This window comes from Simochromis diagramma, unplaced genomic scaffold, assembly GCF_900408965.1.
Source record: "Simochromis diagramma unplaced genomic scaffold, fSimDia1.1 OVJJ01000344.1, whole genome shotgun sequence".
NCBI classification, from domain to species: domain Eukaryota; kingdom Metazoa; phylum Chordata; class Actinopteri; order Cichliformes; family Cichlidae; genus Simochromis; species Simochromis diagramma.
In genome coordinates this window covers 8,272,334-8,286,199 of record NW_024387375.1, presented here as the reverse complement: position 1 = coordinate 8,286,199, position 13,866 = coordinate 8,272,334, and the positions used below count along the sequence as shown (strand labels likewise).

General features: G+C 43.0%; 1 protein-coding gene across 1 annotated transcript; it reads left to right on the top strand.

Annotated features, from left to right (window-relative positions):
• The first annotated feature begins 3,573 nt into the window (after positions 1–3,573).
• Positions 3,574–13,613, top strand: si:dkey-54n8.4 (coiled-coil domain-containing protein 92). Its single transcript, XM_040009251.1, has 4 exons — positions 3,574–4,072; positions 4,326–4,466; positions 8,907–8,954; positions 11,473–13,613. Exons 2-4 carry the CDS (start codon positions 4,334–4,336, stop codon positions 12,210–12,212), a joined length of 921 nt encoding a protein of 306 aa, XP_039865185.1. The 5' UTR covers positions 3,574–4,072; positions 4,326–4,333; the 3' UTR covers positions 12,213–13,613.
• Positions 13,614–13,866: the final 253 nt, after the last annotated feature.

Genomic DNA, 13,866 nt, shown 5'->3' with positions numbered 1-13,866 from the left:
CCATGAGCGGGCAGCTGCGCTTTAAACTTGAACCCTGTGAAGTGAAAGGAAATGATGTAGATTAGTTGAGTAAACTCAATAATTAGAATAGTAATTAATATTTCAACAGTGCGCCGTGGCGTGTGCGTCTGCAGTAGGAGCTTTCAGACAGGCAGGAAGTATCAGCACATTCCTACATCTCACCTCAGTGACCTCAGCTCAGCCAAGACCACCAGAGATGCTTTTACTTTGAAGGGCTTTTGTAGATCTTTGCCATCCTGCCTTTAGTTTTAAAGTCGCAGATGAGCGCGACAGAAAGCAGAGAAAACCCCGAGGTGGGCGGGAACAAACTGGTCTGAGAGCTGTGAATACAGCAGACCGTTATTCACACAGCCTCACACGGCCTCTCCTTCCAGCTCAGCTCAGCATAGCTCTTCTATGGCATGGAAATATAATTGATGCCATTTTGTTTTTTGCTTTTGATATTTTTGATGTTTTGCCTTTGTGTATAATTAGTGTTTGATTTGTTGTATATCTTTGTAATTTATTTGTGCTATAAAAGACGAGTTTAAGGTGACACAGTGTTCACCGAGTTTTCCTGTCGCTGACATGATTGTGTTAAGACACGTTGTTAGAGGGTGGGAGGGCATTTTTTTAGCAACTTTTTTTTTTTTTCTCCTTTCTTCACCTGCAGTTTCCTCACAGTGTGCATGCTTGAATATGTTTATGTTCAAGCCGTGAAAAGCAGGCCTTCCAGCCCCAGTAACAATCACAGCGCACAGCAAAAAACAAAAACACTATTTGGGAGAAGACAAAAAAGTTTGAGTTATTGTTTTTTGTTTTTAATTAATTTTCTTTTGAATGTTAAATTAGCTTTTTTAGGGCAGCTTTGTTGTTGGTAATTGAAGTTCTTTCTAACAAACAAGCTTTTACTCGTGAACCTGTTATGAATACGGCTGTAATGTTATTGAAATTGTGCTTGTATGATATCATTTGTTCATCATGTTGCTGTGTGCTTTAATGAATTGTGACACGCCTTAGCAGCCAAGTCGTATTAATGACCTGATGATTTTATTTTATTTTTAAAGCATTCGTAGTAGCTCTGATCACCTGTATGGCTTTGATTTCCAAATGCGACTGTCCCCAGATCTTATGAGGTCAAAAATATTAAATATTGTGATTCAATATTTGTGACTTGTCGGCATAACGAGAAAATATTTAGGCCAAGAGGCATTCTAAACTCCACCAACTTTATCAAAACCCACAAATTATAATTACTCCATCAGTGTGCCCTTGTTTATTCATTCATGAAGTTCACTTTTTTCTTTCTTTCTGAAAGTTTTGAAAGCAAAAATCATCCTGTCATCAGACTGTCGCATATAAATATAACGGTGTAAATATAACAGTTTTATTTTTTTTCAAGTTTTGTCAAAATTGTTTTGTAATTAAAATTGTGATATGTATGTTTATCTAACAACGCTATTTGTTTTAATGTGTCGATTAAAATAAGTGAATAAAATCAAAGGAATGAGCGTTCTGTTTTAGTTTCTCTGCGGATTTTTGGATTAGCATCGGGGTTATAAAAGAAGCCAGTTCGAGGTCCAGATCTGGAGCGTCCGACTCACTATTAGTCATGGGTGACGTGACCCAGTTTGATCTCAGGTGGGCCCAACCAATCAAAGGCATTGTTCGTATTAAAGAAACAAAAGGTCCGCGGAGGTGACACAAATGCTTTTGGGGTCAGGAAGGACGTCCTGTCAAATAAAACATGTGACACTCACCACTGCGGTGACCTCTTAAAACTATCTTCTTTTATTTTGAAAAACCAGAACTATTTTAACAGGGATTATTTTGTCCAAACTCCATCTTCTGCTATTATAAGTGCATTAAAATGTACAGATCACAGTGAATCTACGAAAAGCACTAAAGGTTAGATATGTTAACAAGTTTTAGAAAGAAATGCAAACAGCGTTTACTTCTTTATAGCCCAAACTAACTTTACACAGACCTACATTCATGTTGTATGTTCTTCACTTAGTCCTACAGGGGACTGGAGACCTGACCCGGTGTGCTGCTGGGATAGGCTCCAGCTGTGCAACCACTACCCAGAACTCGAGAAGAGTAAAAATGTTGGACGAGTTCGAATTTTAGCGACCTTGTCCTCAAGGTCGAAATCAGAAAAATCAACTTTTCTGATGATCAGCTACGATTTTCAAATTTAGGCTATATGTGCATCTACCAGGAGGCTGAGGGGGAGTGACAGTCGAGTTTTTGTTTTTTATTCTCTCGCCTGAAGGAGGGAGTATGTAATTGGATCTATGTGTTTGTCTGTCTCTTTGTTAGCACTCTGGCATCCACAGTTTTTAAATTTGTGTTAAATTTTTTGTGACGGTAGATGCCAGGGCTGATTTAATTTTGGTGAAAATCTGTTCAAGGTCACACCACTTGTGAAAATTTCTAAAAAAAAAATCTATATTACCCACAATTTTTTCTGAATAGTCTTCAAACTTCAGAATATACTAGCGCTTGGTGGACATAAGTAGCTAGGTTGGCTAAGCATTTGACCTTGGCCTTCACTGTGAGAGCCCAAGGTCAAAGTTCATATTGGAAAAAAAAAAGTTAAGAAGCCATATTGAGTAATAAGTCAAGTTTTTCCCAGCTTATAGAAATCTAACCGTTTATTTGTGCCACTCTGCCTAGACCTCTTCCCCCTCCTTTGCCCCCCATGTACAATTTTCTAGATCTGCCGCTGGTTAAAGGTTAGGTCCTCTCCAAAACTTTAGAGCAATACAATAATCACTGGGGGGCATAAGCACTTTCTTTGTTTGAAAGTAAAATTTAAAGTTTGCTTTTTCAATACAAAATAATATGACTTCATAATGACACAAAAGATTTATATACTACACTAGATTTCCATATTAACAATGCTGGCATGAGCATAAAAGATCAAAGTTAGCATAGCCCTTATTCTCAGGTGCTCCTGTTATCATTATTACTATTAACCTTGCATTCCTTGTCCTGTAAACGACTCCCAAAAGGTCCAAATGAGGTCCCCGGCCCTCATGTTGAGAACCACTGCAGCAGCCCTCTTGTCTCGCTGTCCACGGTGCTGGAATCACGCGCATCCTTTCATTAATAAAGTGCACAAAGCAAACACGCTTCGTGCACGCGAGGCTTTAAAGTTTCGTGTCTTCACACGCACGAGCTGCGCCTTGATCCTCCACAGCAGCGGTCCCCAACCTTTTTTGCGCCACGGACCGGTTTATGCCCGACAATATTTTCATGGACCGGCGTTTAAGGTGTCGCGGATAAATACAACAAAATAAAACTAGTACCGGTACCGAAAAAAAAGAAAATGTATTCATAACACACGTGAAAAGACCCAGGAAAACCGAGTAAACGATAACAAAATAACGCTGAAAACCGATAAAACCCTGAAAACTATACATTTCACACCTGAGCCTCAGCTCTCGCGGCCCGGTACCAAACGACTCACGGACCGGTACCGGTCCGAGGCCCGGGGATTGGGGACCGCTGCTCCACAGAGTCGACTCGGAGCGGTGATGTGCCGCTCAGCCAATCAGCTGGCGGACTGACCCCGTCGTACGATGTTCTCGCGTGTTCTGGTCACGATGGCTTGTTTTCATCACCGTCTTCAACTCGCTGCTCATCCAGCAGCTCGATGACGCCTCAGTTGGTGGGAGCGGAGGAAAGGTGCGGACGTTAAGAAAAAAAATGGACTGCGCACTTTGCTCGTCGGTTTTCAAAGCAGCTTCATGTTCCTGCTGCTGATGTCCGACCCTGCAGATGTTGCAGCAGGGATTGTTTTTGGTGTCGGCGGATCGCGGTGCCATGCGTCGTTTTGCATTTTTACGCACCCATCCAGCCTCCTCCTCCTGCTCTTCCTCTGATCAAACAGCGTCACATGCTGCTGAAAAGCATTTAAACGCTCCAGATAAAATGTCTGGGTGAATGCGGCAGCCCGCAGGATTTGGACCGACGCCGGAGGCCAGCATGCCCGGACCGGAGGACGTATTTATAACGCTAGCAAATCACATTTCTTCACATTTTGGTACTTAACGTCAATTTAAAGGTAAGCAGGGACACTTATATTATCCAATGAAATATAAGTCGAGGTTATCGGTCAGGCTTGATTTTTTTTTTTTTTTTTTTTGTTATCAATGCCTTATTTATAGCTCCAGCATGACCTCAATTCCGAGCGTGCACTTCCCACTGAAGACAAAGTTACGTGGAGCCGCTGGAGCTCCTAGGCTGTAATCTGAATTTCTAAGTTAGTGTCTGGCAGGAGTAAACGCAGATTCTCTCCCCTTCTCTCGTCTCTTTAGACTCAGCCATGGGCGATGAGAGGAGTTTGTCTCAGCAGATAGAGAGTGTGGAGAGGAGCATGGTGTTCCTCAGGAAGGAGCACCTCTCCATGCTCCATGGTCTTCACCTGGAGATCCTTTCCCTGCAGAAACGATGCACAGGTGAGGGGTTCTCAGCTGCTGTTGCTGTTGCTGCTGTTTTTGAAAGTAAAGCCCTAAAAAACTCTACCTGACCCCCTACTTCTACTGACGCTAAAAATATATTTAACCACATGGCCTTTAGAGAATCAGCAGGAGTACTTCCTGACTTCTTTAACCTCCTAAGACCCGAACTCTTTCATGGCATGCATTTTTAAATTCTCTTTGCTATTTGGACTGATTGGGACCTGATGAATGCAAAAACAAAGAATTACCAGATTTTTTTTATTTATTTTTTATTTTTTTACATGATTTTTGCTTCTGAGAAAAATGAGATCCACATATCAGGACATTTGTTTTAAATTTCGATAGAACAGTGGCAGTATAATGTCCTCGTAAGTGGATATCAGGCCCTTGTAGAGCAAGATTTAGTATTTTGGTCTAGACAACCCAAAATGTGATGACCACATATGTGGAAGCCAGGTCCTAGGAGGTTAAATCAGTTTTCCTCTTGGGTTTCTGCTATATGTTTATTTTAAATGACTTCTGTTACTTTATAGAATATAAGATGTGAGGATACACAATGTCTGAGTGTCCAAGATGTGTTTTAAAAAAAAATTAAAACCCCTCCCAAAAAAAGTACCGAGTGGACACTGGAAGGTACATTTGTAATGTACATTTTAATTTTTAATCGTTTGCGGTCTTATGAGTTCATATTTAATTGAAGAATCCTTTTGGCTAATCCTCTTTAGGCATTGCTGGTGTTCTGCAGCTCTTTATTAATCAGCTAAGACCAATCTAATTGACCTTTTACCCTCAGAGAAAGGATTTACTGAGATTTTGGAAAACGGCCTTCTTTGAATGGGGTTTTAACCTCACAATAAACCATCAGACACTCTGATATTTTGATCCTGTCATTTCCCTGATTTCACTGAATTATAACATTTAATTTTTTTAAGGAGACACATCCACTGAGCTAAAGCCTGTGTGTGTGTGTGTGTGTGTGTGTGTGTGTGTGTGTGTGTGTGTGTGTGTGTGTGTGTGTGTGTGTGTGTGTGTGTGTGTCCTCATTGTTCTTCTAATGTGTGTCTGCAGCACCACTCAGTGCCAGACAATGCTTACATGATGATGTCATGCTACAATTCCTGTAGATTGCATCATTTCCTGTTTGGTGCCTAATGGATGGTGCCTTCTTCCATTTAACCAAGCATCCAGATGCACATGAAAACACACACACACACACACACACACACACACACACACACACACACACACACACACACACACACACACACACTGTCTGGTATTAGCCTTCTTGTGGAGATGTTTTTGTTTATTTCTGGCTAACCATCAACCCTGTTATAATAATTCTAGCTTAAAAGCCTAAAATAAATCATCATTGGTTGGGACGTGAATCCTGTTATGTGAACAGTTTTTTGTCCCCAGTGCACAACCAGCAGCACACACATTAGTTAATTGACAGACACAGAAATACACGTGCTTTGTAATGAGTCCATGGGTCCTATAGCTTTAGTAATCCATATGAAGAGGATTGCAGGGGGTGGAGGAGGATGGGGGAAGGGCTGGGTCCATTATTTTGTGTTTCTCCCGCACACATGTCACATCTGCTCAGTGCAGCTGCGTGTGGCAATGACACCGCCAACAGAGAGAGAGCTGGCCTGCTCTTTGCCATCTCCTCCTCCTCCTTTCCTTTTGTTTCTGTGGGCTCTCCCACTGTAATGTGGGGCTCTTACAGATTGTTTATAGCAGTGGTGTTTTTTTTTTTTTTTTTTTTTTGGTCCACATGGAGCTTCAGTCATATTTCTGTCAGCTGCAAGGAAACGAGGCCAAACCTGCGTAAAGACAGTACAGTGCATTTCTGCCCCCAGAAGTACGTGTACACAAATAAATCATCTTTCCTCAGCAGTTGGTGGCATCGGCCTGCTCTCCTCACTCCAGTTTGCTGTTGCCTTTAATTTCCACATTCCTCAGAGGTTTCTGTGGGATTGCACTCACTAAAAACAATACTCAGCAGCTGTTGCTGCTGAACATCTTTAAAGCTTCTCACGATGCCGTCGGGCCAGAGTGGAAAAGCTGTTAAAAGGTTTTCCATGCAAATGTCTTTTTAAGGCAAAGATCAAACAGTCGTATGTATCTGAACAAGCGAGGAAAAGGAAAGGAGGAGAGATGTCGCTTTTTTTGTCCGTGGTCTTTGAATATTTGCTTGTCACGGATTAGTTAGTTTTCTTTGCTGAACGTTTTTATTTGTAACTTGAGGCAGTGAAGAACAGATAGTCTAATGCAGTTTGCAGGACTCAGAGGTGTACCCTGCCAGCTCACTAATAAAGCGTGGAAGGTTACTGCAAGGTTGGGCTGACAGTGTTGTTGTGCACGTTAGTTCTGCCTTTTTTCTTTTTTTTCACTGTTCTCACCTCCAAGAGTTTCCTAATCAGCACATAAAGGCGCTTCTCTCTTCATGAGCTACAAGCTGCATCACTGTTTGTAAATGAGGTCTTCCTGTCTGGTCTAATGCGTTTTTTGTGCATCCCGGAAACGAGTTGCATTTGTCCTTCCAGATATCTTTCCAACGTTCAAGGTTGAATCGACTAAACAAAAGCCTTGAACGCTCAGTCAGGCTGCAGGAGATAAGACTGACCTACAAAGTGTTGCACACGCTGGATATTGCAATGTGCTGAGTGACTGATTTTCATTGTGTCAGGAATAATTCTTAGAATTACGCTTATTCTGTGCTCCCCCGCTGCTAAATGAATTTCACGCAGTTTCAAGGCTCATGGAAGCTGTGAATGAGGGTGATAACTAGAAAATAAGATGCTTTCGAAGTCACTCACATTTGGGTGCAATCACTGAGTGTGCCTTTCTGGAGCTCCCCTTTTCTTTTTCACGCCTACCTTCCTTCCTTCTTTAACTCCCCCCCCCCAACCCTCCACCCTCACACCCCCCATCTGTCTTTCTCTCTTCATGCCAGCTGCATGGGTGGGTGTGCTACAGTATGCTGACTGCAGAGGGAAGGAGAGAGGGTGTGACAGAGAGAGCAAGAGCAGAAGAAAGGCTAGGGATAACCAAGCCACATGCACATGATGGTACAGCCTGTTCTGTATACACTGCAAATTCTTCCATCAAAAAAAAAGCCTGAAGTTCACTGCTCATAATTTCTGACTTAAATAAACTCGAATATCTCAAGAGAATAAGAGTTTTTCTGGTCAAGGGGGAATTAAATGAAGCACCGCTCTCTGTGTTGTGGTGTGTGCAGAAAAAGGCTGAATGTGGAGATTTTCCTGCTGCAGTCAGGCTGCTGTGGATGACCATCGAGATGACTGACAGGACAGACACAACCAGCAGTCTGCCCCTCTGCACTCACTTATATGCAGAAATATAGTCCAAAAATCACTGAACGACTGAATACTTCAGTCTGACACATTATCTTAACATATCAGAAATGCTTTATTTTATCCATCTAAAAATATGCTGCATATCACACTGAGCATCTTTTAACATCACTGCCACTATTCGAGACTGTTGCTCCTGCCTGATATACCCCTAAAAAAGGCATTAATGGCTTGATCTTTTGATCAGATGTGTTTTATTGTCCAGAAAAGCTGCTGAGTTTCTAGTGCCTCTAATCTGCTTGCTTTGCTTTTATGGCTCAAGTGAAATGGACTCAAAGGCGAGCGCCTAATGTGAGACATAAAAGCCAGACGAAGCATACAGCAGACACAGATACAACAGAGAGATGCACATCTTCACTCGAGTGCTATACAAGGGGGGAAAAAGAACTATTAAAATAATGTAAAGGTACTTTTAATGATATGATTTTAAGCTGTGGCTTTAAGTTGAAATGATTCTCTCGAACAAAGCACGACAGGATGTTTAGCTTCATCGGATGTTTTATTAAATGTGGCACAGCTCACGGGGATTGCATTTTTATTTAAATATATTCTGATTACACTGAGAGTGGCTCCACAGTGTAGTGGTTTACACGTTTGTTTAAGAAGCAAAAGATCCCCGGAGGAGGCACGAAACACTTTTGGGGTTGGATTTGCCAAATCAAGCTCGCAGAGAGATAGCTGGTAAAAAAAATATATATATACATCAGAAAAGCAGTCAAAAGCAGCTTTTTCCACCATGCTGATTTCACTCCTATATCCCAAAAATAAGGATAATAAAATAAAATGCTAATATGACAAATGTGTCCTTACAGATCCAGACTGTGGCAGTCTCTAGCACTCAGTCTTTGATGTAAAGTTTCAGATTTTGTTTCATAAATTATGCATGAGCTCGCCGAGGATGTACTGCATCGAGCATCTGTTATGTTAACCACCAGCAGCAGCAAACACAAACTGTCAGCATACAGCTTTAATAAGACTCTGATCGCCTGCGTTTAATCTCTGATTTTTTGATTTCTCTCTCTTCCCGCTGTCTTTGTGTGTCTCTTGCATTTTTCAGAGTTGACAAGCGAGCTGAAGATGAAGCCTCCGGGCAGGAGTCAAATAGGTATGCTTGAGTTCACATACGCTCCCTTCACAGGCTCTTCCTAGTTCTCCTCTCTCTGCCGTGCCTGACTGTGTTCGTGCCTCTTGGATTTTTGTCATCTTTTTTTGGCTTTGAGGACACAAAGACAGCCACATGTTTACATCTCCCCGAGCTAGTTTTCACTCACCCTCCCCATACTCAGCTTTAACCCCCAGATGACCCCTGTCTCTCTCCATGCTTCCACCCCTGCATCCTCCAGGGGACAGAGCTTTGTCGGCCACCGCTGCCTCTCTCTTCAGGAGGGAGGAGTCTCTGGTAAAGCCACGTGTGTAAAAAGATGCTACAGCTTCACACGTTAGATGAAGAAACTGTCTCAGCGGCTAAAGCATACCTCGTGAAGGTGGCTCAGTGCAGAAAGAGGCACCATTTTGTCACAGCGAATTGGAGACAGACTCCGGAAAGAGCAGTCAAAAGGCTGTATAAATGTGCGTGTGCTTGTAAAGAGTGCGGGAGGCAGGGGGGAGGAGTTGTGCCTGGCTGCATTACTCAGCCATTAGATCCCATCTACTTTATCCAGGGCAGGTTATCCCCCCACTCACGATACATCATGCAGCACAGCCCTGTGTTCTCCTCCTCACCCCGGCAAATTGATCCATCCTCTTTTTTTTTTGTCTTCTGCTCTCCTTTTTTCCTCGAGGTCCCGGTGGGGGTGTCCACTTACAGATTTTGCTGAGAGCGAGAGAGAAGGAGATGTAGGAAACAAGAGAGGAAAAGAAAGGAGAGAAGTAACAAGGGGGAGAGAGGAGGGCAATTAAGGCAAAAGGAAAGGCGGCAGAGTGCAGTCAGCTGCAGACATAGAGGCGTATGGAAGGACGTAAAGTTCACATTAGGTAGTTCTATAGCAGGCGTATGAGTTTAGGTGGGGTGTGGTGATGGGCGAAAGAGAAGCCGGTCGGCCTTCAGAGGATCGATCCTGTAAGAAAAATGGAGAAAATAAAGAAATAAATGAGTAACAGAGATGAAACCCAATAAAAGGCCTGTCATAGACAGAGAAATTACATGAATGGGATACCATAAGCTGCAAGATGTTACAGTTTGGACCCCCAATTTCAAAGCTTTTGTCAGTATATGAAGCAGCTTATTAGGATTTTTCAGGTCGGTTTCCCTCTGGGCAGAAGGGTCAATGCCAGCCTCTGTGGTTATAATCCCCTGCTCCTCCTTCTCCTCCAGCAGCTTCTCCTGCTCAGTAAGCCCTGAGGTAACCGCACTGACTCAGGGCTTTTCATCCATACCTGCCTCTCATCCCTGTGGGGAATTTTACTGGAATAAAAAGAGATGAAAGCTCGTCTACAGAGGCAAAAAGGAGAAAAAGCAATGAGCAGTGTGCTGTGGTAAACACGACCTTGGCAGAGAAGGTGTTTAGTAGTAGCCTGAATGAAAGTCTGTGTCTGTGCAGTCTGTTTAAATGTGGGACTGTGTTGTGAGGACAAGCTTTGCATACTGTACAGAATATAAATGCTTATGGAGCAGCATTAGCTCTGCTTTGGTGATAAGAAGTAAAACACATGAATCAAGCTGTAGCTTCTGTTTTTCTCTGATCCACAAATTCGGCATGTGAGCATCAGTCGGCCTGCTGTGGGCAGGACATATTAAAGATATCAAATATCACAGTAACACACAGATTTTCCCATAATATGGACCAAACGGCCTCACAAAAAACGACCCTTCATTATCAAACATCAGAATGGAAACGAGGACAATATTAGTTTGATCCACTGACAAAAAAAAAAGTGATTGATCGAGAATTTTGATTATTTATCAGTCAGAAAATATTTCTCTTTTCATTTTTTAGGTCAGGAGAAAATGTTTTTTTTCTCCAGAAAAAATCATTCTGATTATTTTATCACATAAAGAAAAATGGTGGGATGCCCACCCCAGGATGGAAATGAGAGCAGGAGATTGACAGATGGATCGGTGCAGCGTCTGCAGTTAATGTGGATGCTGTACCGGTCTCAGCTCAGCTCTGTCTTCATGGTGATGACGCAGCTGAGCTTCACAGCAAATCTGACGATTTACTGGTCGATCTGCGCTGTTATGGCCATCAGCTGTGGGTAGTGACCAAAATAATTAGATTGCTGATGCAAGCAGCAGAAAATGAGATTCCTCTGAAGGGTGTCTGGGCTCCTTAGAGATTGACTGAGGAGCTCGGTCACTTAGAAGTGGCTCAGAGTTAAAGCTGCTCCTCCAGATTTAAAGGAGCTGTTTTGGCACCTCCTAAATGAAGTATTTTGGGCATGGTAAACTGGGAGGAGGCCCTGTGGTAGGAAAAAATGGATAATGATGTTATGAGGGAGCACCTCAACAGTTGAGGAGATGGGTGGGACATGGGAGGTCTGGGTGTCTCTACAACAGAAGATGGATTGATGGATGGTAAAACAGAGGAGAGTATGTTGCATACCATAGAGGTTTCCATAAATGTGAAACAAACTTTATTCTGAAACTCTACATGTTCATAATTTGCATTTCTGGTCTGCATCAGAATTGCAGGAGGAAGAGGAGCTCTTGGAAGCTCGCAGTCTGGAGGTTGAAAACCGCCTGGCAGAAAAGGAGTGCGCCTTGGGAGAGCTTAGGAAGGAGCTCACTCAGAAAGGGGCTTTGGTGGGAGTTCTCAGAGCCAATCTCAAGCAAAAAGAGCGCCATTTTCTGGAGGAGCTGAAAAGCCGCAGCCACTGTTCGACCGTCCTTAACACGGAGCTGCAGAAACAAACCGAGGCTGCGGCATACCTCTCCTTCCAGCTGCACGCTGCGAGGCAGAAACTGCACCAGCAGCGGATGCAGCAGAGGCAGGGCCTGCTTTCCAGGGCCAACAACCAGGGGCTCCAGTACGGTGCTGAGTATAACTCCACAGTTTCTCCACAGATGCTTTCAGGAGCTTCGCCTTCTTCTCCTGTGGTTAAACCAAAACGTAAGAGCGTTAGGGCTTCCTCGAGAGTTGAGCGTTCCCGAGAGTGTGTGCCGACAGAGAAAGTGACGGGCCCTGCAGAGCCCACAGCCATGCCGGACCCTGCTCTCTTCCTCCACCCTCGAAGGCACAGGGCCCACTCCAGGCACAGTGTGGCACAAAGACAGCCTCCACTGGGCATGGAGAAGGAAGAAGAGGAGGACGATGAAGGGGCAGGGGGTGGGGAAGGGCCAGTGGAGCCCCAAGATGAAGCTGCTAGACTGGTGTCTTCAGCAGCAGCAGCAGCGCCTCCCGCTGCGGAGACGCAAGCAGATTAGTAACTACTGTGACATGTGCATTTCAACCACTGTATCATCTGTCAGACTGTTAATGGTGATAACTGTTGTTCTGCACCTTGACTGAATCCATACTGAGACTGGTTTTAGCCATTTTATTATATCACACTCACTATACGCTCTTTTTTAAATATGAACTTTGAAGTAACCTTAAATAACTCGCAAAAGTCAGTAAGTGTCACTTTAGGTCAGTCTTTTAAACTAGAAGGAATTGTTTACACTGCTGTCAGATACTCTCTGCATACTGCGGGGCCTTATTTTATGGTAGCCCCCCCTTCTTGGTTTGAGTTTGATTGTGGTAGCAGTCATTTAGAGTGGACTAGAAGCTGCTGTGGTAGTTGTGTTACCCAGGCAGCTGTGACCTTTAAAGGCCCTTCATAAATCACCCTAGGTGGCTGAGTGTTTGTGTGCGGCACAGCTGAATATATCTGAGGTGGTAGGCACATGAAAAAACGACTGATCCCCAGGAAATTCCTCACTTTGAATAGAAACATACATAGTTTGTTGTTGTTGTTGTTGGGTTTTTTGGGTTGTTTTTTTTTTTTACTTCTTTTTGAAAAAATCCATAGCCATGCATCAAAGTCCCCGGTGTAATCTGAAAAACAGAAGTAATCAGTCCAGGCAACGATTTTTAAGGAAACAGGCTTTAAATAACTGTACGGTACAAATCACATTTTCACAACAGACTTTAGATATCTCTGTCAATTTTACCTGGCATCAAGGCCGTGTCTAAAATGAATATCATGCTCACTCAACAGGCACTAACTGCCAGAGTTACTAAAATGTTGCCCGGCACAGTAAAAAGTACTATCAATATCCAGAAAGAGATCACAGTGACAAGATTGCCTGTGATATGTTGATATTAAATATGTAATTTTGGGAGTTCCCTTCTCAAGGTGCAAAATATAAGAAGGAGAATGTTTAAATCAAGCACGCACACTAATTTAATAATGCAATTTACTTTTAATTGTGCCGATATTTAACACAGAATAAAAGCAGGTCTTATTTTTTTTTAACTTGATGCTGAAATTGATCGTTCAAAAAGCAGCGCAACTTTTGTAAAGCACGCTATTTTGCCCTTTTTAATAAATCTGGCCCTAAACTCTTCTCTGTAACCAGCAGAATGCCTGTTTGAGAAACACTCCCTAACAGCAGCCTGGTTACGTTTGGGCAGCAAAGCTACAAGGCTGGTTTGAGTCAGAGTACACCTGTTTAACAATGTCACCCACATCACAGAAAGCCTGAAGGCAAACTGTTGCCATATGCAAAGCAGCCAATCAGTGTTTCAACTAACAACAAAGCGTTTTCCCACAGCCCGCCTTCACTGTTCTGGTTAGTGACCAGATCGTGATACACTTTAGAGCAGCGATTCTCCAACCCCCGGGCCACAGACCAGTACAGGTCCAAGAGTCGTTTGGTACCGGGCCGCGAGAGTCGAGGCTAACCCTAACCCGGTTTTCAGGGTTGTTATCGGTTTTTATCATTATTTTTTTATCGTTACTTTTTTATCGTTTTATCGTTAACTCTGTTTCCCTGTGTCTTTTCCCGTGTGTTATGAATAAATCGTCTTTCTTTGTACAGGTTTTATTTTGTTGTATTTATCCACGACACCTTAAAGGCCGGTCTGTGAAAATAT